The 26,401-nt window shown below is 46.4% G+C and overlaps 2 protein-coding genes across 5 annotated transcripts in view; one reads left to right on the top strand and one right to left on the bottom strand.

Annotated features, from left to right (window-relative positions):
• Window positions 1-138: 138 nt before the first annotated feature.
• fip1l1a (FIP1 like 1a (S. cerevisiae)) lies at window positions 139-19,188 on the bottom strand. 4 transcript variants are annotated; one of them, XM_048990181.1, is made up of 18 exons: window positions 19,038-19,188; window positions 18,223-18,318; window positions 17,845-17,899; window positions 15,197-15,254; window positions 14,993-15,096; window positions 14,834-14,895; window positions 14,622-14,732; window positions 14,355-14,485; window positions 14,078-14,187; window positions 12,557-12,610; window positions 9,562-9,661; window positions 9,322-9,475; window positions 6,683-6,709; window positions 5,046-5,100; window positions 2,513-2,568; window positions 869-1,094; window positions 607-771; window positions 139-508 (listed from the first exon to the last, which is right to left on the bottom strand). In XM_048990181.1, the coding sequence occupies exons 2-18, from the start codon at window positions 18,296-18,298 to the stop codon at window positions 361-363; spliced, it is 1,692 nt and encodes a 563-aa protein (XP_048846138.1). In that variant the 5' UTR covers window positions 18,299-18,318; window positions 19,038-19,188; the 3' UTR covers window positions 139-360. The 4 variants fall into 4 exon arrangements, with proteins under 4 accessions (XP_048846138.1, XP_048846065.1, XP_048846174.1 ...); XM_048990108.1 differs by having other exon boundaries at window positions 139-511; window positions 19,038-19,187; XM_048990217.1 differs by having other exon boundaries at window positions 607-750; window positions 19,038-19,187.
• Window positions 19,189-19,194: 6 nt separating this feature from the next.
• Window positions 19,195-26,401, top strand: part of scfd2 (sec1 family domain containing 2) — a 68,317-nt gene continuing 61,110 nt past the window's right edge. Inside the window, exons 1-2 of the mRNA XM_048989999.1 lie at window positions 19,195-20,138; window positions 20,517-20,685. Of these exons, the coding sequence (XP_048845956.1) occupies window positions 19,325-20,138; window positions 20,517-20,685 (983 nt within the window). The 5' untranslated portion in view covers window positions 19,195-19,324. The remainder of the gene's footprint in view (window positions 20,139-20,516; window positions 20,686-26,401) is intronic.

Raw genomic sequence — 26,401 nt, 5'->3', positions numbered from 1 at the left:
TTAAACTGAAATATCCCGTTGGTAATTTTGGTCACCATAACATTAACATTCCAGAACAGAACAATTCAGAGTTAAAAATCTACCCAGGCCAGTCCAAAGTGCCACACACACACAGCAGAACAAAAAGTAAACAGATCATTTATCAAAAGATATTTTTTATTCAACAAAACAAACATACAAAGTCCTTTCAGAGGATTCGTCAATCACAACAAACAAAAGAATATTTTCTTACAGTTTGGGAATCTGGGCCCAGCGGAGGCCTCTGACCAAATATAATCACTCGTGCAGCTTCAGCCACAACTCACAGCAGTAGTACTGGGTGTGAGGGGAGGCACCAGATAAAGGGGGGTGGAGCCCTGCTCACTCCATGGCCCCACCCTCCTGGTTCTCCTGCTCAGCTGTGTGATCCTCACTGGCTTCTTTTCCCTCCTTGCTCCTCTTGGACTTCTTATGTTTGTGCCGTCGATGTGCGTCTCCCTCTTCGCTGTCGTGTCGCCTCCTGCTGCTGCTGCTGCGGGTGGGAACACGGGACAGTGGGCAGGGCATATCGAGTTAGGAGCACAACAGGAGAAACGTCTGGGGGGGAGGTGGCAGGTAGGGGCTTGCCTGCGTGAAGACTTGTGGCGGCCTTCCTCCTTGTCCCGGTGCCGTCTCTCCCGGTGCCTCTCCTCCTTCTCCCGGCTGGCCCGGTCGCGATGCCGGTCGTACCCGCGCTCTCCATATTCCCGGTACCGGTAGCGCTCCTCGTCACTAAGCACACGGGTGCTGTCACTGGTCACAGTCAACAGAACTCATTCTCTCATTGGTCGACCACAAGGCATGCTGTCATAGTAGCTATGTACATGAATGTGATCAGGGCATCACTCACCTATTGTAGGCTGGCGTGGAGGGGCTATGCTCCCTTTCACGGTCCCGTTCCCGGTCCCTATCACGCTCGCGCTCACGCTCACGCTCATGCGGCCTCTCCCGCTGCCTCTCCCGCTCTTTGTCACGTTCCCTCTCCTTGTCCCGTCGCTGGTAGTAGTCCCATTGCTTAGAGTTGTCCATCAGGCCGGGCCAGGTTGTCACTGTGCCGGTCATGGGGGGGAAGCCTCCTGTGTGGTGACAGCGGGGTGTAAATCACTGCAACACACGCAAAACAAACCCTAGCTGACTTAATTACCCCCCTCCTCAATTTCCTGTGGAAAAACACAGAATAGTAGTGGTAAAAAAGAAAACGGGGGTGGGGGGGAGTTACTACAAAGTGTTTGTACAGCTGGTATAAAAATGGAGGGAAAACACGACTCAGGACGAAAACAAACATGATTCAGCATCGGTCTTTGAATATCTTGGAAAAACAACGTAAAGTACAGAGAAGCAACAGTAATGAAGTTTTACCGAAATTTGAATTCAAGGTTAAAATGTCACTAAAAGCTCTTGCACTCTCTCTCTCTCTCACTCACACACACACAATTTTAGTAATGGCCTCAGCAAACAACTCGGGTTTTTAAACACAGAGGTAGAGCTACCCTTGCCAAAACCGAACGCTGGTTCCAGCCCATTTGCTAGCACGGATCCCGGACAGCAGCACCATCGGCAACGCTCAGACAGCCGGACGTGGCCGATTACTGGGGCCAGCCGATCCCCACAGCATGACTGATTAACGCCGGGCAGACGGCAGTTTGTTTGGAGAAGCCCGACGCAGAGGTGGGCCTGACGCTAACCCCTAACCCCCCACGGAGGAAACTCGTCTGTGCATGGGGGAGGTGGGGGCCAGGCACAATTTAAGTATTACTGTTCACGCAGCCAGATATACTTCTTACACACACACACACACACACACACACACACACACACACACACACACACACACACACACACACACACACACACACACACACACACACACACACACACACACACACACACACACACACACACACACACACACAAAATATAGATTATATGCAGCCGTGTAAAAAACCAAGAGACCACAGCACAACTTTTTTTTACTTAAGTTATGGGTATGCGTCTGTGAATAAAATATATCTTTTGGCAAACTGTAGCCTGGTTCTTCTCCCTTTCTCAATAATGAAGGGCTTCTTCCTTGAGTCCTGCTTCTAGGAGCTTGATACAACCTGCCTTAGCAGTGCACTTTTGAAGGTGACTTGATGTCATCCTAAGATTCATGAGAAGCTGTCGGTCATCTCTGGCATTTGTAAGTCGCTTCCCCCCTTTACCTGGCTGCTTTCTGGTCGTCCCCAGTGTCTCCTGCTTCACCTCATTTCTGTGTACTGCTGTCTTAGAAATCACATGCATACACACAGCAGTCGTGATGTCCTCCTGGCACTTGATGTGCACTTCACTAAAATATGGTAATTAGCTGATTGAGATGTTTTTGAGCAGGGAAATCTCATTCTGGCCCTCCAGGATCGGAAATGACGAAGCCGAGGTTAGGACATACCTCCCTTCAGCTTCCCAACTTCAACACTTCATCCAGAAACCACAAGTAAAAAAAGTGAGTGCCACCTACCTGTGGAGAAGGGGTATGGCGGGACTTGGCGGTTGTCATATCCAGTAGAATGCCCACTGAGAGAGAGGGGATGGTAAGCACAGGGTTAGACATCATAAGAGGCAGAACATTAACAACTTTCTTATAGACCTCAGGGCTCGCTTTCACTACAGCGGTCCCTGTGATAGGCTGCCCTTTGACCTTTAACAAGAGTAAGAAAATGGCTGACTGACAGCCAATGGGTGCCACTGGAATCATGGTGATCAAACTGCACGCCCGTCCGACCGCTTTACGGCAGGTGGCCTGCAGGCAGTGCATGGCTCTGCTAGCCAGCTTTTCACTTCAGCAAAGAGCAATAAAGCAAAACCGGAATGAAGATGTGCGTGTTCAGGAACAAGGAGGCGGGAATGAGAAGATGAGGTAGCCGTCTGCCAGAGCAGTGATCAAACGGAGCTTTTCTGGGTTTGGGGAAAGCTCTTCTGGCCCTACTTGAAACTGCTGGCAGTACCTCAAGCACGGCACAGGGGGAGAGCCAATCGGCCCTGGGGCCGGCGCTGGAACTGGCCTCGGCCTGCCTCCGATTGAACACTTCCGCTCATGGGGGCCGGATTCCAACAGGTGTCTGACGAACACATCGCTCTATAAATACCCTCAAAAACGGCACCGATTCTTTCAGCACTGTCCAACTTTTTGTACATTTATTTATTTCAGGATGTGCCGACGTACTCTGTGAAGCCTTAAAAGGGAGAGACGGCACATGCACAGGAAGTGACATGTGCTCCCTTTCCTTTTCGGCTGGGATTCATCAAACTACCAGGCTCACAAACTTTTCAAGTTGTTAAAGACTGGACAGGCAGTAATAATTACGACTTTTTTTAAATGAAGACATTTAGCAAAATAAAGAACAAACATCTGGACTGCTGGCCTGCCATAAAGTATATATTTTATGGAAAGCAAAAGGTCATCAGTTGCAATTCGAAATGAACTCAAAACTTCAAAACACCGTGCAAAAAATATACAGCAGTAAAAATGCAATATTTAGATCCCAGAATCAGAACTGGAGACTTTGAGCAGGAGCAGCGAAACCAGCACAGTCCATATTAAAGTCTGAGTTGCGGTGGATTGGATGGGGGTCAGACAGAGGTAAACTAACCAGCCACCAGGCATGGCTAAGCGTGTGTGACAAATAGCAGGAGGTCTACTGGGGTGGGACAAACTGGAATGGGAAGCAAATACATTTGGCGGGTGGGGGGGGATGAACCCAATGTCAGAGTTGGATACGGAGCCTATGCTATGGCATACACCCCCCCCCCTCCCCACCCCAAAAACAAGTCACCGTGTCCCCAGCCTTCAATTGTCCCGGGTTATATCAGTTCCCGGGGGGAATTTAAGGAGGCAAACGGGCCGGAAGCCTGAAATTAATGACCCCGGCTAAGGCAAGGTCAACACAGCGACGGAGCAAAAAGGGCGGGTGGGGGGGTTGTCCCCTCAAACAAGAGAGGGAGTGGATGATAAACTCCAAAACACTCCCCCTCAATTCTCAGACTGCCACGACCCAGGCTTGTGGCGGAGGGATGCTTACAGAAAATTTCCGGAAAGGCTGCCGGGCCTCCTGTGGATTCCACAAACCCTGCATCTCCTTGCCTAATGTCCTGCTATGCAATACTGGAGCGGGCCGTACCCCAAATCCTTCCCTCGTTTTTCCTTCTCAGGCTGCCTCCATAACCCCCTCAGCTGCATGCTCAGGGAAGGCGTAGTGCGGTTTTTTTGGGCTCAGGATAGTAGAGTCACACATCAGAGAGCCAGGAGATATGACAGTGGTTAAGAGGAGAAGAGGCCACACACTTCCCCCTACCCTATCAGTCAGATAAGAGGCTGATGTCTGGTTACTGTCGGCCTGTTACACTCAGGGGACCAGTGCAGGATGGAACCGGGGCTCCTCCACCTCAAAAGGCTTTTTAAAAAGCTTAACATGACCTTTTAGATCAACGCTGCACAATTTCCCTAGAGTTACAAACAAAACATGCAATGCATTCTGGGTGAAAATGCTGTTTACCATAAACCACAACCCACACGCAATGCCTCCAATCTGCCATCACGCATGCTTTCACCTGATGGCCCTCGATTTAGTCATTAAGCCTTTCGATGTTTATCTGGTGGTACAATGTGGGTCAACTATTGTACACACTAGTCTATGCATATATGGCCTCCCATCTTAGTTCCTGCCCCCCTGCCTATGGGCAGTCCTGCCTGCAGCACCCCCGGGACCCATCCTTCCATTTCTCCCCCCCTACTCCACCTACCACTACCGCCATGGGGACTGAGACCATGCCTCCTTTGTGGGAGAAGAGTCAGAGTCACAGTCTCTCTCTCTCTCTCTCTCTCACACACACTCACACACACACACACACACACCTGGATATGTTCAGGGGGTGATAGCTAAGTGATCTAATGTATGAGGGACAGGCCAAAATGGCACGAGAAAATAAACAGCTCCGAGCACAAGAAATGAGGTAAAAAAACAAACAAAAAAAAAAATGATCGGTTTACGTACCTGTCCAGGGTAGGGATGAGAGAGGGAGGAGGTGGGCCGGGAGGGGGAGGGAAGCCTGAAACAGCAAAGACACTGTGTAACAGACTCAGAGCCATTACAGATGTTGCCTGTAGATATCTCCCCACCATAAAAGGTAACTAACGACAACTGACTGCTCTGATAGCCACAGTAAAATTGTTACACTGTAATAACATCCCGCAATGGTTTTCACTTGTTTTCTTGCCAAAATATCAAATTTTCTTACCACAGAAAACAGTTTGACAGCTTGATTGTTTGGGTGTTATCAGGATTCTCTCTAGTTTTTCCAAAAGTATTAGCCACTGAGACTACCTGTACTGGAGTTTCAATAGCCACAAATAATATATATTAGCCACAAACTTATCTTCGTCCTGAAAGCAAGACTTGCTTTTACAGATGCAAAAAGGTGAAATTTATGTGTCTGTTGAGAAGTTGTGGGCAGTGGTGTCTTAATGGTTAGTGAAGCTCGCTTGAAACTGAAAGATTGCACGAATCCCCGACCGGCAAGGCACCACTGAGGTACCCTAAGCAAGGTACCGCTCCCAAGCACTGCTCCCTGTGCACTTTAGCTACCCCTGCTATGTGACGAAGTCACATATGGGTTACATGCAGAAGACACATTTCCTTGTTGTGTGCAGTGGTGTGTCAACAATGACCACTGATCACCAAGTAGACTGGCATTGTCTAGCAATGCATCCATTACCAGAATGCATTTCTGTGACCTTTTCTTCCTCCCTGTATATGATTATCCCCAAAGCACCCTTTAGTTCTTAAATACCATTGAGGGACCATATATAGCATGAACAGGTTGATATCAAAACTTGAATGCATATAGAAATTTTATATCATGCACCGTCTGGCTCCTAATCGCCTTCTGGAGCTCACCAACCTGCCTTGTAGCAGCTGCATGGTGAGCCGTGCCTGTGCTTATCAGTATGCTGTCAGGTAAACTACTGAAGCTTTTTGAATCCTTTCTCTCAGTGAAGCCTATACATGCTTCATAAATCGTCATTCCATGATGGTCTGAAGACCATCCCTGCTTAGAACATACAGTACACTGAATTAAGAGCATGGCTGTACCTTTTCAATTCCTTTATCCTCCACAATTGAAAAGGGTTGGAAATCATATCATTGGCAAACATAAGTTCCTGTCCTATTGTGTTTTGTTTTAAGTTACATTCCGCTGTCTATATGTCCATCTTTTGTCTTCGAGATCAGGACGCGCAACTTTCACGCTCAAGGAGTTACAAATATATAGTTAAAATAGTTTGGTTACTGAAATCTGATTAGCTTCAGAAAATGGCTCTGGCTCTCATCATTCAGACGTTCGCTTAAAATAGCCGGCTGTCAGAGCAGACTCATTTGCGAACAGCCCGTCACCAGTATTCACCTGCTGGTCTAAGCGAAGGTCGCAGTAGTATTAGAATATTTGAGAAAACTTGGAAAGCAAACAGCGTATCAGCAAAACATATTTAGTATAACACAGAATACAACTGCTATGGTGGGATTGCAAGTTTGATCTTCATTAGTGAACTAAACTCAATATGCTCGCATTTTAGCCTAGTTTTATGTTTTTATATTAACAAACAGCGTGGGAAGTACAGTTTTAGATAACTTACCAGGAGGTGGAACAGTGATGGGTATTCCTGTAGGACAAAAAGAGAGACACATCAAGAGAGATCCACCACATACCCGGTTAAGGCTGGGGCACTGGGTGGACCACAGGCTACTGAATGTGGAAGTCAAACCCCCCCCAAGCCCATGAACGGCCTCTTGCTAATCAGTCACTCCCAGAAGCAGGTCACACGTGTTGCGATATGAAGCACGTGCATCTATGAGGGCGTCTTAGTGCATGACAGTGCATGTGCAAGCAGCAGGTGTCAAACTATGAGAACGTGGGTCAGGGTCGAGCTACCGATACCATATTCCAGATGGACCGTGGCACTAGGCATCACCACCCCAAACTCCCTCTGACCAATCAACATCACGTGCTATCTTCAATGAGGGGCCTGACCTTCCTAACAGAATCAGCTAGCAGGGCTCACAGAAAGATAGGCAATTTACTAATCGGAAATTATATAACCCATGAAAAAAAAGCTAGCCTGGCAAACAGATCAGGTTAGTAAAGGTTTAGTGCAGAGTTCTTCAACCCAGTTCTCAGGGACTCCCAGACAGTCCATCTTTTCATTCTCCCAAGCTCCTTGCCAGACAGTTCACATTTTCACTCCCTTGGACTAAAAGCATGGTCTGTTTGGGGATCTCCAAGGACTGGTCTGAGAAACACTGACTTAGTGTGAGTAAACACCAGAGTGCCATTGTATCACGACTATTACAATTAACTTTTTACCCCTCTGGCAGGCAGAAACCCTTTTGCCCTGAGGGCAAATTAATTCGTTAAATTAAAAACATCTACTAGCCATATGGTGACTGAAATATCTGCCTGTTTGAGGACAGATACCAGATGTCTATCTTGGGGTAACTGAGCTATACATTCATGGAGACAGGTTTCAGGACGAAGACTGCCCTGAGGGGGTTAGCCTGGAGTGGGGGGTTTCTATAACATCTGGTGAACCCGTCGCTCAACGGGCGCCTGGGGATCTCGACACACACGTCTGAGAGCAGCTCATCAGCGCCATCTGGGAAAGCCCAACCCCAGCAACATCAAAAACAGTAACAAGCTGTTCGGAGCATAAACAATTAAGCAGTGCGACAAGCAATTGCTTTGCACACTATGGTATGCCTGGAAAGCAAGCCTGCTACAAGCATTGACAGAACAATATAGAGCAGAGCAGAAACAATGACTTCATGCTATCACCAGGCTATGCTAACACACCAACATGGTAAAATTACACAAGATTTTATGCTAGACAATTACTGGGCAAAACGCTAACAGAACATGGATATGCTAGTGAGCAGAGAAGGTAACAGGGCAGAGCTACGTTAGCAGGCAGTAGGGTAACAGGACTAAACTATACAAGTGGCAGGGTAAAAGGAGGGAGCTATGCTAAAAAAACAGGGTGATAGCAGGATGGAGCTACACTAGCAGGTGGTGGGGTAACAGGATAAAGGTACACTAACAAGATGAAACCATGCTGGCAAGTGGTGGGGTCACAGGACAGAGCTGCACTAGCAAGCGGCAGGGTAACAAGGCTGAGCTATGCTAGCAGGTGGTGGGGTAACAGGATGGAGTCACACTAGCAAGCGGCAGGGCAGCAGGACAATGCTATGCTAACAAGCGGAGGGGTAACACAATAACACAACAATATTCCGGCAAACACTGCAGTGAAGCAAGAACAGGGTCACGCTACACTAGCAAATACTGGACTGACAGGACGGCACTAAGCTAATAGTTAACAGGGTAGTGCTAAGCCAGTGAACATATGGCAGCCGGCGCTGCTGCCAAGGCCCTATTTTTATCCCCTCCCACATTTGCAGCACAAAAGGAAGTGAAAGGAGCGCAGCTTCAAAGCGCCGCTGGGGGAGCGCACGGCACCCCCGATCAAAGCGGCCGCACCGGGAGCCCTGGCACGAGCCGGGCCGGCTCAGCACAACCAGAGGAGGCCGGCTATTTCGAGGCCCTTTGAAGGAGCACATCTGCAGAAGGCACGCTCCCGAGTCCGGCCCACCATCTATGTGGCGCCACCTGCTAAGCAAACACCTGGAGGACATGGGCTTGGGACATCGCCACACCAGCATGGCGGATGAATACAGATACACTATATGACCAAAAGTATGTGGACACTCCTACTAATTCAAGGAATTGCCTACGTAAACCAAGCCGATTGCTGACACAGGTGTATAATTATGTACAGTCTCGCAATTTGCTGCAACATACATTAATAGCAGGATGGATGGATGTACGGAAGAGATGAGTGACTTGCCACCTGGCACCATCATTGGACGCCATCTTTCTAGCAAGTCAGTTCCTCACATTTCCACCCTCGTGGTCAACAACAAGTGAAATAACTGGGATTAAAATGTGTGGGAGCTAGTTCAGCTGTGACCAAATATCAACACCCAACCTGAATGGCAGCAAATCCCACCAGCAATGTTCCAGCATCTAATGGAAAGTCTTCCTAGAAGAGCAGAGGAAATTACAGGAACAAAGTGTGACCAATTTCATCTTAATACCCTTGGATTCGGAATGGGATGTTGGACAAGCTGCTGTCCACATACTTTTGACCATATAGCGTATGACTGTCAGGGGTTCAGAGAGACTCACGCACCCCACAGAATGGCACCCAATTCAGTTACTTACTTGGTGGGGGGATTAGTGGGGGGGCGGTGCTAACATTAGGTGGTGGTGGCATGAAGGGGGGAGGGGGGATGTTGGGTGGTGGTCCCGGAGGAAAGAACGGCGGCATCTTGGCAGGGGTGGAGTCAGCGTCGGACGACGAGTGTTCTGATATCACCTGTGAGGCACATACACAAGCACGAGTAAGCCTTCAGTGACACACATGCAGTGAGTTCATGCAGCCACTTTTTAACCCACACACACCTGGATGTTGTTGCCGTCCACATTATGTCGTCTTCGCCCCTCAACACGACTGATGGTGGCTGTCTGCCCTCCTATCACATCAATAGTGCCTGAGCTCTTCCTGTAGGCACACAAACAGGAAGTCCATCACTTTGACACATACATCTTTCCCTGAGGACCCCCCCCCCACCCCCACCCCCCCACGTTTTCAGATTTATTTATGATCCATTCCTCCTGGCATCAGGGATAAAACACATGCCCGTGGCCCACGGAGAGGGAGCTACCTGTGCGTCACAATGACACACAAACGTCCACAAACCAAACTGTAAAAGTTTAACACAGCTTAGCCGAGGAACCACTGACAAGAAAACTGAGGGAAAAGGAATTCAAGGAAACCTTCAGCGAGAAGCTGCATCCCAACTGCAGCACGGTGTGTGTATCTGCACCTGCGTTACAGCCATTCTGCATAGCCTGCCTCCCCTAGGGGCACAACAAAAATCATTCCCAATACAGCGCTCCCTAGGATTTGAACCCACAACCCTTGAGTTGTTAGCACAATGCTCTTCTTGATGAGCTACGGGAGCCATTACTAAAAGTTTGAAGAAGTAAAGCTGCATCAGTGACCCAGAGAGGTGATGGGGGTCTGCATACCCTACTGCTCGCCCTCACCTTCGGCCCCGACCGGGATGTCACTGCAGTGCACTCCACATCTGGGCAGCCCAGCATGCATCGCGAAAACCGCCAGAAGCAGGACAATGACCCACTCCCATCACCCGGGTTTAATCCCTGTCCCCTGGGTGGACAGAGGGTTATTCGGGTTCAAAGGGCAGAGGTATGGGGCAGCTTGGTCCTAGGATTCTGTTAGGGGTCATAGGTCCAAAGATGACCCTGTTTACAGGGTGCTGCATCAGCCTAAGAGCAGATAAACTTGCCAACTGCAAGCTAAGGGGGGATATAACTAACTTATACCATTTGACACAAGCTGATTAACTTTTATACCTTTTTCACTGGGATCTGGCCCACATCGTTAACTAGTGGGAGACAACTCAGTCTTAGCATTTAACACAGCACCTGACTTTTGGGGAAGGGGGAGTGGGTTGGCCTTCTTCATATACAAGCTACTCATGCTTCCTGTTTGGCTAGGAGGCAATTAAAAGGAATGATAACATATATGTGCTTCTGCTAAATATTTACAAACACAACCATGCCTGGAAACAGATCTTCCTGTAAACCATTAGGTGTGCAAGTGAGTCGTGACACCCACGTGTTCCCATGACGACAGCCGTGGCCTGGGGTCAGCAGACGGGCCGCAGGTACGGCACCGGTCTTACAGGAACATGCCACGACAGAATGGGGCCACACACATGGGATCTGAAGCTAACGGGTAGTGCTGCCGTGGCCAAGGGGAGGACACAAATACAGCAGCTGCGGGCGGTCCTCTACAGGCTGCTCATACGGCTAGGGGCGCATCCGAAATTGCATATGTTGTAGCCGTTTTTCTTCACAGGAACAATGTACAAGACACAGTATACTTGTGAATGTACCCAAGTATTTGGACATTGGTGCAATTCCTGTAATTTCCTCACTGTATACTGCCACAATGCATTTGAAATTAAGCAATCAAGCATTGTCAGCCAACAATGTTTATGTTAATTCGATCAACATCCAAATCGTTTAACGTCCTGTTTTACAGAACGTAATGCAGATGTTAAACAGGGGGGAATACGTGTTTAAACTTTCAGCTTTCAATTAAGGGGTTTTAGCAAAGGTATTGCGTTAAGCTTTCAGAAATTACAGCCATTATTTGCTTCCATTTTCAAAGGATCAAAAGTATTATATTATAAAATATATATATTGTTTTAAAACTCAGATGAAAATCCTTTACAGTCAATGACTGATTGAAGTCTGGATCCCATGTACATCACTAAATGGAGAGTTTCCTCTCTTGAGATGCTTTGCTAGGACTTCATGCTTTTGATTGTTGGTCTTTTTCGATAGTTTTTAATTTCTGCGGGGATCAGACCACGTCCATGGTAAGAATCTGGGTCAGGTAATAAGTAAGAGGGCAACCGCAATGTGTTGAGAAGAACAGTCGAGAAGCCAGCGTCTATCCAAACATAGTACATACTGTGCAAGCATTAATGTACTATTCAATAGAACATTTTTACTTTGGTATACACAATGAAACGAATTAATACATTTATTAATATCGAACATAAAATCTGAAGTAGATATTAAACACAGAAACCATTATCCTAATTGTGACTGGGAGCTGGTTGTGGAAAACACTTGTTACAGTCATAATCAGTGGTTTGGGAACATTTTGGTTTCCCAATAAATTACACCAACAATGGAGAGAGAGCAGTTAATTAGACCAAGACTGTCTGTCGGATCTGTAATGTCATACTTGGATATGTTGCTGGAAACACATCCAACATGCTAACTCATTTAAGATGATTATCCAAGTGCCTGTATGACCAGAGCAAGGCAGAAACAGCCTCTGCAAGTTTGTCTCCCCGGGCCATTTAAGGCGCTTCCGCCAGGAAATTCAGACTGGGCCATAAAAATTATTACGGCTATAGATATGCAACTATACTCAATAGGAGAGAAAGCAGGACTTGGTTCATTATACTTATATTTCACTTTTTATATGCATTTATTTTTACAATGTGCAAATAAGCGTCTCTTAGGTTTTGTTGTGTTTGCAGTTTCAATCATTTCAAAACAAATTCTGGTTTTCCTTGCTGTACTGAAATTGCACTGTACTGTGCAGCCAACACTTTTGGGCACCACTAATAAGTATGTGATTTCAGAAACACTTCATTATTACGATGCAAGATTCAAAACAGAGAAACTTTACTGAAACAAGCCTAAAAACGACAGCAGGACAAACAGCACCACGGCACTAAACTAGCTACAGAGCTCACTGACAGACAAACACAGCACAGCACGGCAGATAGCAAACCCATGCGACAGCAGAACCACACGCCATGCAATAGGAGCCTTGAACACTTACGCATAAAAGGAGGTGTCCTGTGCGGGTCCCACAGGCCACTGTGGAGGGGACATCCTACATGTGAGGAGTCAGGAGGGTGGGGAGGAACAAAGTAACAGCGGTTTCATACCACCCCTCACACTGAGTTGACACAACCAAGAGAGTCACAGCTGGGGGCAAGTAAGGAGAGTCAAGCATAAGAGCAAAGGGGATGAGAGTCATAGTCTGGGGAAGAGAGCCTATAAAGGATCTACAAAAAGGAAGAGAGTCAAGCTCAGCCTAAGAGAAGACAGTCTGCAAAGGGAGAGTCCAGGGTACAGGAAGGTGGTTTAGAGGAGAGGTGCTGCTCAGCATATGAGAAGTGTGCTTATAATGGAAGACAGTCAGAGGCCAGATTAACAATGCCCAAATGACAATGTACATGAGGAGTTTGACGAACCACGAGTCAGTATAGGAAGAGAATCTCCCTCTCTCGCATGCGTGCGCACACACACACACGCACGCAGGCAGGCACGCAACAGGAAGGTACAAGGGAAACTAAAGAAAAAATAAAAAAGCTGGGAAACAGTAGTTTGGAAGAATGTGAGAGTGACACATGGACAGGCCTTCAGACAGTGATAACCAGAAATCACACCCTGTGACAGGACCACTGTAAGATCTTAACTTGGACAGCCCAGGGTCAGGGCTTTAGATAATGGGTGTACCAGCCATATCCGTTCGGATGCAGCATTTTACGGACCTTCACTAATGCCCACAATTTGATAGGCAGATTAGAAGTACTCCTACGATATTAATGAAAGGCATATTGTTACACCCAAAAATTAGCAATCTATACTAATTAGTATCCTTGTGCTCAATAAATGTGTCGGATTTCAAACTGCAAAAGTATCACTACACCACCGACATCTTTTCACCTTATACACGATATCTCCTCCTTTGAAAGCTGATGTTACTGCTGAGCTGACCCTTTCTTCACTGCGACTTCAGTGCTTATCACTTCCATGATTTACCAAAACAATCACACGGAGCGTGCTCCTCTAACCGAATTTAATAAGCATAAGGATACACTGAATTTATACAGATTACTAACTTTTGGGTGCCACAACACACCTCTCATTGCGTAAAACTAATCCGCTTATCAAATTGTGGAGCGGTACAGTATTGGAAAACCAACTTCCAGACAGATTCCCCTGAATGTAAATATGCCGGTATACCCATTATCTAAAGTCCTGATTGGTAGTTGGGAGAGCATGACCAGGGAGTCATACCAAAACAGCATGTAAACACTGGAATCGATAAATTAAGTACATCTCCAGAACTCTCAATGGAGGGGGGGGGGGGCAACACAATGTAAGCGAACACAGTAGAATTAGTTGACAAGGCACACAGAGGTTAGTCCATGGGTAACTGAGGCACCAGGAAACTGAAGGAGCAGTAATGGAGACTGGTCACACATGACACTCAAGCAGAAGGCGTGAATACTCCCAGGGCAGCCTGGGTTTAAGTCCTGCCACTCCCTAGGGGAACCTCAGGCAGACTCACCTAGCACTGGGCACGCCCGACTTGTACATGTTGCTGGGGGAAGTGAAATCAGGCTTGGGCGTGGTCATGCTTGTGTCCCTCTCGCTGTTGCCTGTCCGTCCTTGCTGTACCTTTAGAAAGTGGGGGGGGGGATATCGGGGACTGCTGACAAGTTGTGCATAGCGCCACCAATGGGGGAGCGGGGGGTCCCTTCTCACATTTTCCACAGTGCCTTAGATCAGACAATGCGGCAAAACACTGTCCATAACATGCAACTAAAGCTCAGAAGCACCCTTACCATGATCTTGCTGGTTGTAGATGCTAGGGTCATGACCTCCAGACCCATGCGCAGCCGCTTCTGCTTCTCGCAGTAAGCCTTCCACGTCTCCTCATTGAAGCCATAATTGAAGTAATCTGACAGGTCGGCACCTAAGGGAGCCGGAATGGGAGAGGTCAACACCAAAGCAGAACTTCTACGGAACCATGTGGACCAAAACTTCATATCAAAAAACTATGGACTGGAAAAGACAATGAATTCTTTTCATAAAACAGAGAAAAATCTTGCCTGGCTTTCTCCAAGGTTTCTCCTCAAAGGACTCCATGTCCACCTCCAGCACTGGGATTCCATTGATGCTACCAGGTGCTTCCAAATCAACTCCTTTGGGCTTAGGGCCAGCTATATAGGAGAGACAAAGTTAGCATGAGACCCCCCACCACCACAGAAACCCACCAGCTAGGGTCAGAAGTCATGACCAGACAGAAAGGAGCCATCTATACCTGGCACATAGGGCCGGCCAGTCGTCTTAATATTGAGGTTCACTGGTGTAGCGCCGTATGCCCTGGAAAAAACAAATCCAAAGGTCACCACAAATGACATCACCAACAGGCTGGAAGAAGGGACGACTGAGCTTTTATTGCATACTCAGTTACACTTACCCATACTGAGGTGCCCCTGTCTTTATATCGCCAATGGTCACTCTAACGTCGTCATCGTCATCATCATCACTGTCACTGTCGCTCTCCTCTTCCTCCACAGCAGGCTGGCAAGGCAAATATCTCAATACTTAAACAGAGGTATCCATGGGTCAGGAGCCAATAAGCCCCACTCACATTAACCTCTAAAAGTATTAGGAACTTTACCTGACTGGCCACCCCATTCCCAGCAGCCTCTTCTTCAGATGGGGGTGGTGCCAAGGCACTGAAATCAAAGGAATAAGAGCGCTGTCACAAAAATACAACCTCAATCACCACTTCTCTTTCTTGGTATATGGGCACCACATATTTAAAAAAATCATATGGTGATTATTAGACACAGACTGTAAAGGATGTTTGCAGTTAAAGACGATCCCCTACTGATTATCTGCCTGTAGAATGACAGCAGAAGACCCACTGACGGTTTCAGCAGAAACCCATTAATGGGTTCTCAAACATGTGACAAGATAGGGCAGCTGGTACTGAACACAGAAGGTGGCTGATTTTGAGAACTCATGTTCTGTCAAATGAAACCAGAACCATATTAACTTATCATGCGGTTATACATTTGAAAAAGAATATGTTTCAAAGCATTACTTTATTCAAGAGAAAAAAATGAAAATGTTCTGAGTAATCTGACACCGCAGCATGAAATGATTTCAAAATCAAAAGGAATGAATTTAATGGTCCAAACCATTTCCAGGTTCTTCTATATATTCAATATGGCTATACTTGGGTTACACGCACAGTCTTCTAGCCCCCAAAACGAGCAGGTCAGCATTTCATGTTATTAATTTTTCAGTACGAACAATTCTTAAGAGTTGCCATTAAAAATGAACAGGCTGACAAAACTCATGAGTGCCTTGTGGTTCTGCCTCAGGCGAATCATGTCCTAAAGAGAGTCTATTCTGAGAGGAGGCTCAGCTTGGAGGAAAGCATGGGAGGTTACTATATCAACTACATAAAGCAGAGATGTTTGGCACTGGCCCAGGACAGATGCAGTGACAGGGAGGGCTTTCAGTTTGATAGACAAAACAAGCTAATTATTAACCTAATTAAAATGAGTTTAAGCCTCTCTGACAGCAGTTTAAAGATAGTGAGAACACCTCCATGTAGTGTAACCCCCCCCCCCCCCCCGGCCCAGCAAAGTTACTAAACAGACATGTCACTTACAATAAGACAGGTCTGGCAAACGGCAGAGGGGTTTTACGGCATCCTTTACAGCTGTGATGACAGGCCGCATTACTGGACTGAACCATGGCTCTGCCAAAATGCTGCCAGGATGGAGGTGCAGGGATTTATTGGACCAAAGCAGGCCGCAGTGAAGGACAGGCATAATGACTGCAGGGCTGCACCTGCAGGGGTCTCCCAACACAGAAGTGGCAGTGTCGCATTGCTGCAGCAGTTTGCTGATACTGGTAAATGGCGCAGAGCACCTGGCATCACTGAGCTGCTCTGCCCATACTGAGCTTTTAAGAGAGGAGCAACACTGCTGAGTGAGTGGGCATGGGCACTGAATGAGCAGGCAAACTACAGTCACCAGGCAGGGGGCTTGGCCCTCAGCCAAGAGCAGTCGGAGTATTTCAGATAGGGAGCCAACTAAAACCAAACTCCATCCATCAAAAAAAAAAAAGTCTTTATTCACAAGATTCCCAAAGATCTAATTCTGTCACATCGTTTAGAAGCTCTGCAGACACTTGTTAGAAATGTATCACTGTGCATCAGCTGCATCACTGTCTGGTATGAGAGCTGCAAGGCTTCGAACCGGAACTGTCTGCAGCGGATAGTGAAAGCAGCTGAGAAGGTTATCGGTGTGCCCCTACCTCACTTGAAAGACATTTTCAAGACCCGCTGCTACAAGAGCCAGAAACGTAGTGAAGGATCTCTACCATCCATTACTTGGACTTTTTTTCACTCTTACCATCTGGCAAACGGTATCGTAGCTTCCGTTCTGCCTCCAGGAGACTGTGTAACAGCTTCGTTCCACAAGCCATCAGGGCTCTGAACGCACTTTAAGCTTAGATAATAGCTCTCCTGAAATACCTCATACCTGCATTTTCATGTTTACTCTGTACAATATAGTAACCAGTGCAATAGTGCCGTGCAATACAATATAATATAATAACCATGTGCAATTTCAGTCACTAATGCTCCCACTCAAATAATACTGGAGTGTCGTGTACTGTTCTGTCCATTTATTGTTCCGCCCGTTGATTGCAAATTGTTGTGCACTGTAATGTGATCACACCCTTTGCACTTTATTGTGTTGCCTGTTTGCATCTTTTTGCCCTGTTGTATGTGATGTTCAGTGTTACTAGATGTTGCACCGGGGCCATGGGGAAATGTCTCATAACACTTTGTACATGTATAAAGCCATTGATGACAATAAAGTAACCTTAACCTTAGAACATTATACTTTTACCCATAGGTACTATAAAGGGGGAGACTAAAGTAAAAGATCCAATCAAATCACTTTGCCACATTAGTTGGCACTTGGTAAGAGCAAGTGAATGGAAAAACTTGTGTGCAAATTCCCACAGCAGCAACGACGAAGTAGTGCAAATAAAACAAGACGAGACAAAACAATGGTGCATATGGTGGATAAGGATAACAGAATGATTCATGGACCAGAGTGAGATCACTGTCATGAAACAGGAACCCACCACCCACGGTCATAGGTCAACACCTGCAATCGCTGCATGAATGCAAAACTCCCACTTTCACCTTCAGCCACAATAAAGAAAAAAACCTGCAGAGTTAAACCAGCTCTAAGAGGACAACAGGACAGGCAATGGGGAAACTTCAGTTCCAGTTACCTGACAGTGACAGAGGACTCTGACTCTTCTCCCTCCTGCTTGTTCTCATTCTCGTCTGACCAAAGAAGAGACACGATTATTCTCGATCACCGTAGAGATCAGAATGTTTTTAAACTTCAAGAAGCCAAATTACTAAATGAAAGCCATCGTCTGGTAAAACTTATTATCCAGATTGTAGCTCATATGATAAACATTGCCACATAATTGCAGAAATTAGCAATTGAAAAACATTTCATTGGACACGATACAGGAAACAAATGTCAAACAACTGACTGTAAGCAGCAACACAGAACTTAATTTGGCAACCAAAGATGCATTTGAAAGTAACTGCAGTCATGTTGTGTCTCGGGAGTTGGTAGGTCGGACTACACAACTTACCTCCATAGAGCCATTCCTCCTCTTCGTCTCCTGCGCTGGCGTCCGTAGTCGTTTTATCTGCTTCTTCGGCTGACATACTGTCCCAAACTGGCGCCCCTTCAACAAAAAACCCAGTTTCAGGAGACTGTCGTGTGGAATAATAATGAAAAAGACTATACTACCCCCAGGCAACCCCACCGTATAAAACGATAGGTGAAGATATTTTAACGTAAGACAGAATCCACGAAATAAATAAATCCGACTCGACGTTGTTTAAAGTACAGCGTGTCCATAAAGATACTAAACACGTTCCTGTAGGGATACCATCAGATGACCCTCGACCCGACAGTGAAAAACCCCGCTGTTCCACGCACCGGAAGTGCTCCGTCATTGGTCATGGAAGCTGTTTCTATACGCTTCACAATGGCAGCTAAACTAGTCTTTCCCGGTCCCTTTCCTAGATACATTTTCACCAAAACCATATATATTAATTCATTTAAAGATATTATTTTACGCCAGAAACCTTTTTACAAAAGCATAGCACTGTAAAATTCTATATTACAATGTACGGCTAACGGTTATCATGTTAAGACGCTTAACCGAGTTACGAAGTTAACGACTTAGCAGAATACTTTTCTTAACGGAAAACATGGATAAACCCCCACCGCATCATCATGAAAATCCAATCTCCTTTAATGTTACTAAATGTTACTAGGAGACGGTAATACTTTTGTTTACAGGGTTAGCGCACAGTGATGCACACTTTGACGGTAAAATAAAAGAAATAAAAAGATACCAAGCTACAAGTCGGCGAACGACGCATCAAATTCACATACCTTTTACACAACTAGTTTCTTACTTAAAGTAAAATGTTTTCAATAGATTATAATCCAATTCTAAATGCAACTACATTTAAGTATATGTTAGCGGCATCGAGCCGTAAAACATGGCGCGAGGATTGTGCGCATGACGCGTATCGCGCGACGCTAAATGCCACGTCACTGTCTGGAGACGCCGCTACATGTGTGTTAATGTTGTTGTTGAGTTAGGGGCGTCTGACGCTTGTATAACTGTTTAAGGTGGTCGTATTCTTATTATTTCTGAAACTGACTCATCGTGGACAATGCTGACAGCGGAGGGGCTATCATGTTTTCCTCGCCAGATGTGGGATAAGGTGCTATCGAAGGTGAAGAATGCGGTCATTTTCATTGATGACAGGTGCGCCGAGAGCCTTCACTGGGTCGGAGGTGCGACTGTTTTTCTCGATGCCGGCGCTCGCAATTTGAAACAATTCTCCAGCTTCGAAGCCGGCGGTGAAAACGAGCCGAAAGCTGTGTTTGTTGTGAGCACCTTGCTGAAAGGACGAACGGCTGATATCATTAAAGATATCATCTCGCTCAGTCATTTTCAGTACTGTATCGTCTTCACTGCTGTAGCGCACTCCATACACCTACTGGCCAATAATGTCAGCACTGAATTGGAGGGCAGTCCCGTATTCGAACAGTTTGAAGAGAAACTGTGCGAGTGGATGGGAGACATGAACTTTACTGCAGAGGTTATGTACGTTCCCCTGTCTTTCGCACCTGTGTCCCCTCAGTTACTTCTTGCCCCTGCTTTTGGCGACCTCTTTCCACTACATTATGGGGACTTGGAGTCCATTAACAGAAATCGGCCTGAGAAGAAGAAGTTTGGCCACCTCTCCGAGGTTGACGTTCATTCTCTAAGCCCAGACCTGCAGATTGAGATTAAATCCTTGGTGTCTGCACTCAACTCCATGTTTGAGTTCACCAACACGCGGGAGGAATGCTTTGCTGTGGGACCCTTGAGCCGTATTATTGCTGGGGAGCTGGCGAACTACCCCCAAGCCAAAAACAGACGAAAGATTGCCCCAAACAAAGCATCCATTGTTTTCATCGATAGGAACCTGGATTTGGCAGGTGAGATGGCATTATAACCTTCTATACATCCTACAGCATTAGAATCACAAAGAAATTTATCTGCTTCTCCCGTGCACATTTGCCTGGTGTTGGACTAGCCTAGGCTCAGGTCTAGGATTTTTTTAAGATGGGGGGTATAAGAGGGCTCAGAGGCTAATCTTATCGTTAGCTAATGATGAGACTTAAACCAGTATGTGACAGTGGAGGTGGCACTCCAGGGTCCAGTCAGCATTCAGCTGGGACCAGTACCCCTGTGGTCCTGTTCCTGGTTTCATCTCATTTTTGTGGTGAACTAATTTAATTAAACCATACTGCATCTCTTGTATCCCCTGACGTAACACCAAATCATCTCTCTTTTTTCCCCCCCCTGGTCAACAGGAGCTGTTGGTCACCACGGTGACAGTCTAGTGGAGAAGATCTTGTCTACGCTGCAGCCACTAACAGGACACAGAAATGACATCCAGGTGGACATGGTGGAGCTCACAGGTCTTCCAGCCACACCAGAGAATCGGAGCATGGTGGCGCCAGGCTGCCTAGCACAGCCACAGTAAGGGTGTCTCCCCAGCCCAGCCACAGCAGGGACGCCCCCTACCCTGGCACACAGTTTCACTATCTCTGCTTTTTCTCCAAAGCAGCCTTTTGCTGATGTCACTTGTTACAAGCCTATGTCACTTCCTGTGACTGTGAGAAAGCCCAAGCTGAGTTTTAGGCTCTATTTGTCTCTGGAGGTACCTAAGAAGTTTAGAATTTGCAGAACAAGCTGCCTAAAATATGGAATTGGATAGATTTTCATAGGTTTTAACCAGTGTTAATGGCTCACTTTCATTTTGTTTTACGTCTGTTATTTTATTATAGCATGTATTTACTATGCATCTTACTTTTAACAGTTTAACAGTCCTTTGTAGAAGTAGCAGAAATGTACTGTCAGTAGTTTCGTTTTTACATCTCAGAAACAAGAAAAATAGCATCATGCGAATCAATGCCTAATTTGACAGCCGCTGTCGGTGGGATAAAAGCCATGGATGTCACTGAAAGGCCACAGACGCAGGAATCGTATTTCAAAGTCCCTTTGAAAGGAGTGAACTTACAATGTGTGCACGTAGTTTTTTGCAGGGTTTAACAAGTCCCTCTTGGGTTATAACTAACAGGGGGAGGCTGAGTCAGATGGCTTTCTGATTCTGGGAAGGGTCATGTGATCTCTGACGCTGTTTCCCAGTGCCTCCTGATTGTGCACAGTCAAGCTCTCTGTTAAATTGGCATTAGATGTAGTACTGGATCTGCCAGAGCAGACCTAGCCCATCCTAAAAGGTGATAGAATAGAACTATCCCCTCTCACAGAATGATGGATCAGGCCTGGCTCCTCCTACACAGTGATTGGTTAGAGCTAGCCCCTCCCCCAGTGTGAGTGTACACTGAGGACTATGAAAGAGAAATGGGCTTCATCCCATTAACCCTAACCCTGCAAGTGCACTAAGATACTAAACACTGTGTTGACATATGTTGACATCAGACACAAAGTGTGCAAGTGAGTCAGAATCAGAAAATGTTATTAATCCCGGAGGAAATTACTTATGTTACACCTTCTCCTGTCTTTTGAGTAGTTGTAATAGGCAGGGACCAAAAAATGCAATAAACAATATAAATATATATGTATAGTTAAGTAAAATGGATTTAAATAGTTATAAAGGGATTTATATAAAATACTGCTAGCGAGGATGAGTCAAGCCAACAGTACCCATATATTACACATAATAGTATTATATAGGCCATAATGTGTACAGAAGTAATGTTGCACATCTTAATATTGTATTACACATAGTGTATACATTTACCCATTATGATATATATTTCGCAGACTTAAAAGTTATTGCGCATTGAGAAGACATGAGGGACAGGCAGGACAGCTTATGGTCTGGGTGACGATTTACAAGAGGAGTGGTCATAGAGTCTGATGGCAGAGGGGAGGAAGAACTGTCTACTTGTAAATCTACAGCTAAAAGTACTTCTCTGTTCAGTTACAGCATTGTACAGGTGTTGCAGATTCCAAATGATGGGAGTCTGTGTAGGAAGTGCAACCTACTCAGATCCATCTTATAGGTGGTGAGTGAGTTTTTAGTCCAGTCTGGTTTATGGTTCAGGGGTATGTAAGGTGCATTTATTGAAAACAATGGGACACACTTTATATCTCAAAAGGTGAACAAGAAACACACTACAACTATGTTATCATTTGTGTTTATTGTGTCTGGGGTTGTCCTCCGCTGTAGCCTAGGCTGTGTAAACATTCATTATACAACTTTGCATAGATTCCCTCATTTGATGTTAACATTAGTCATTCACTGATGCAATGCATTGTGGTCTATATACTTAGCCAAAGAACACTTCCATGCAGTATTTGCCAAAGTGTGGATAAAGTGCACATTAAATGCGCTGCACTTGGCTTATTTGAGGATGGGATATCCCTGGATACTTGTGCTGTGTGTGTGAATGCACCCGTCAAATTTGGTAGTGTGTAAGAGTGTAGTTGGTGGGAAAAATGGGTCGAAGCCACTGATTTGAACTTTGACAGTAACCTTTGATGTCTCAGCGATTTCAGCACTGATTGTTGTGTCTCTGTAGTCTTTGGTCTCTTCAGCTTAGGCTTGGCCCTGTGACCAGTGGCTGTGTAGGAAATGCCAAGTCGCAGCATAAACAAACAAGAGTGAGAGATTCCAGCTCATCAGGGCCCCTAGAATGTGACCCACTTGTCGCCACATGTCATGTGACACGTGCTCCGCTGCCGCCCTGGCTTCAGCCCATCCCCTAGAGGTCAAACCACCCAGAAAGGCTGAGCTGAAGCATGTTTGTCATAACATGTATGAATCATATCATGAGTACCGCTTCTCCAGCGTAAAACTGCTGACTCCTAGTCAAGAGTTTTATTTGACACTTATACATGGGCTTTACAGTGAGATGCAGCTCTATAAACAGACAATATTGTGCAATTAAAAATGTCAAAATATAGATTTCAAAATAATAAAAACATTCATGCATATATACATGTCATACATATATTCACATAAACTCTAGGTACAAAAAAATTATGGAGATACACGCAGTATAAATATATTCGCATGTATTAGAGCAGTATATAAGGTATATGGCATAAACAGCATTTATATATTATTGAATATACTGCGGCAAACGGGGTGCAGTTAGCACTGTCGGGGTGGGAGAGCTCATGGGATAGGCTCGGACTACGTTGGGAGAACGTTGGTGAGGACCTTGTTCTCCTCAGTGCTAGGGGGAGGTGCTTGACCACCTTAGCTGGTGGATAAATATGTCAGCCTTGAATATATACATGAGTGCCGGTTGAGTACATAAGCCTAGAGTACATCTGTGAGTGCTGAGTGAGTAAGGAAGGCCTCTAGTCTTAACTCGTGGCAGCAGTATATGTCAGAAATCCAAATAAATGGCATCTCCCCCCCCCATGTTTAATGTCATGCTAATAGGGTGACTATTTCTAAACCTAAAAACCAAATCGGAAGTGGAACAGTACGAAGACTGTTCTGGGAATAGTCCCAGATCAGATTTGGTGAAAATCAAATAAAGATCCTCTGTGTCTTCTCAAAGACAAGAGGAAGATCGTGCCAGGGTTTTTTTTGGGGGAAAAGGAACAGATTCTGCAGCCCTGTGAAAGCTCCATGGTGGATAGTTATATTTTAAACACAACCCCCCCCCCCCATTGTCGTTGGGTCTTCCGCTTATGAACATTGGGCCCACGGCGGACAGGAAGTACATCAGGGTGTGTGGCATCTAGTGTTTATCTCTAACAGGGTGGATGAGAGAGGAGCCTGGGGGGGGGAGAATGGAGAAGATGGAGGAGGTGGAGCAGATTGTAGGGAGGTAGAGACGGCAGTGGGGGTGGTGAAGCAGACGGGCAAGAGATGGAAACTGTTGGAGAAATGGCAGTGGAGGTGATGAAGGAGGTGGAGCAGCGGTGATTAATGGCGGATCGTCATGGGAGACACAGGCCACATCTTCCAGAGCCGTGCAGCCCGCTCAACCCCCTGTTTATACCCTTCACCCCCCCCCCCCTTCCGTTCCCTCAGCCCGTTCCCGGCACATAAATTCCCAGTGTCCCTAGTGACCCGCTGTGGTTGCCAGAACACACAGGCCCAGCTCCCCGGCTGTGTGTCACTGGGAGGTTTGCTGGTCGTTTTCTCTCCCCCTGAAGCGCGGCTTTGTGTGAGCGTCTCAAAGCACTGCTGCTTATTCATTGTAGCAATTTTCATCCTATGAAGAGAGCTGATGTTGTGCCTTTGAAAGGGGCATGTAGCCGCCCTTCAGTAAGATGCCCATCAATGTTTCTCATATCTTTCATATTAAATTAGATTCGATTTGATTCAGTTTGATTCAACACTGCGCACAAGTATTCAGATAATGAAATACAGTCTGGTATCTAATTCAAAAGTGCGTAGTAGTGCAAAAGTGCTAGAAAAGATATATACATGCCTAAAAAATAAATAGTTAGAAAATGTACATCTGTACAATGGTGATATCAGGGAAGCGTAATCATAGGTGCCTTGAAGCGAGGGGGGAGTTGGGATGATACCTGAGTGACAAGGGCCATAAAAAATTTGGAACATAATTGGATTGATCTGGGTTGGGGGTCGAATATGATATGCTTTCCTGGGGCCCCTGAGCGTAATGGTCCAACAGCAGACATTGGCATTTGGTGCTGTGCTGCACGATTTGGTGTGATTCAGGGTCTCTACTCCCTAAGTATGCATGTTTTAGTTTTGGCTGCCGGTGCATGCCTGGGAGCTGAGAGAAAGCTCTGTGCAGCCCCAGACTGAGCTGCTGTGTCAGACTTCCAGCAAATGCCCCTCCCCCCCACCCTTCCCTCGCCAGGTGTGGGTGTGTGTCAGACACAAGTAAAACGCGTGTGGCCGTTCTGCATGTCTGCGAGATGCCATATATCTTCATGAGCAGGCTTAGGGGTCTGCCCACTATCATCAGGCCGTTCCATTATGTCACACACACACACACACACACACATATACACACACACACATATACACACACACACACACACACACCAAGAAACAAACCAAAATGCATGGATCCGGGCTGAGTTGCACATCCATACCGATTACATGTTAAAAAATCTCTCCTACGTACGCCCAACCCCCCCCCCCCCCCCCCCCCCCAAATACAAAAAAAGAAATTGTGAGAAGAGAATAATTAAAGAGGTTGTTTCACCCTGAATCCCCCCTCCCCCCCCAGGGAAAGATGGGGGGTTAATTAGAACCATCCCACAAATGTCAGGCCTCCCCTCAGACTGGCGCCTCCCGCAACAAGACCAATCAGCGTGCGGCAGCTCAGACTTCGGACCAGTTACAGCACTGATTTTTGAATGTTTGAGCCAGTCAGGGTTCAGTGTTTCAAATACAGGCCAGTGTAAGAGTGTGCATGTGTGTATGTGCGTGTGTGTATGTGCATGTGTGTATGTGCGTGTGTATGTGCATGTGTGTATGTGTGTGCGTGTATGCGCGTGTATCAACTACTGCATACATGTTCAGCAGATGCTGTCCCCCTTGCTCTCCAGTGTTTAATACACATTTTTATATTCATTCCTCTTCGTCAGCATAATTGTGAAACTTTGCTGAATTCGATATTTTCCCAGGAAGACTAAGGGAGTTTTTTTCCTCCGGCATCCTATTCTTCGGTTTGTATGAGAAACAGGAATCGGCGCGAGTTCACTGGGGCCCCAAGACTGGGCTTCCCACCAGCCAGCCATTGGGGATGCTTTTCCTCTCTGTTTCGTCGGGGTCAACCAATCAGAAATGTCTCCCTCCCTCAAGTGCTGGGACAAGGGGCAGATTACATCTGATATTAAACACATGGCAGCAGTTGGCAGTGAAAGGACCCTCACCCCGCTTTTCAGGAAAATGAAAGGGGCGGTATGTGGCTCAGCACCCCATCCCTATCTGAGTCGAGGGGGCTGGATGGGGCTCTCATGCTGAGTAATGCCCATCAGGGGCTCTGGCACCTGATTGGCCAGCTTGGGTTTTCACACTCATGTTACAGTGATTGTGTTTGAGGGACTTGTACGTACTGCCAAATCAAAGTGTGTCCCCTGTGAACTTGATGTAAGCTGTGGTGTCCCTGTCTTTCTCTGTCCTCATGCCCCCCCCCCCCCCCCCCCCCCCGAGCTGGCATAGAGGTCAGCGGTCAGGCACTTCTCAGGGCATCACACCTACGCTACCAATGGGCCTCTTATC

This window comes from Brienomyrus brachyistius, chromosome 1 (assembly GCF_023856365.1).
Source record: "Brienomyrus brachyistius isolate T26 chromosome 1, BBRACH_0.4, whole genome shotgun sequence".
NCBI lineage: Eukaryota > Metazoa > Chordata > Actinopteri > Osteoglossiformes > Mormyridae > Brienomyrus > Brienomyrus brachyistius.
This window is presented reverse-complemented; position numbering and strand designations above follow the sequence as displayed.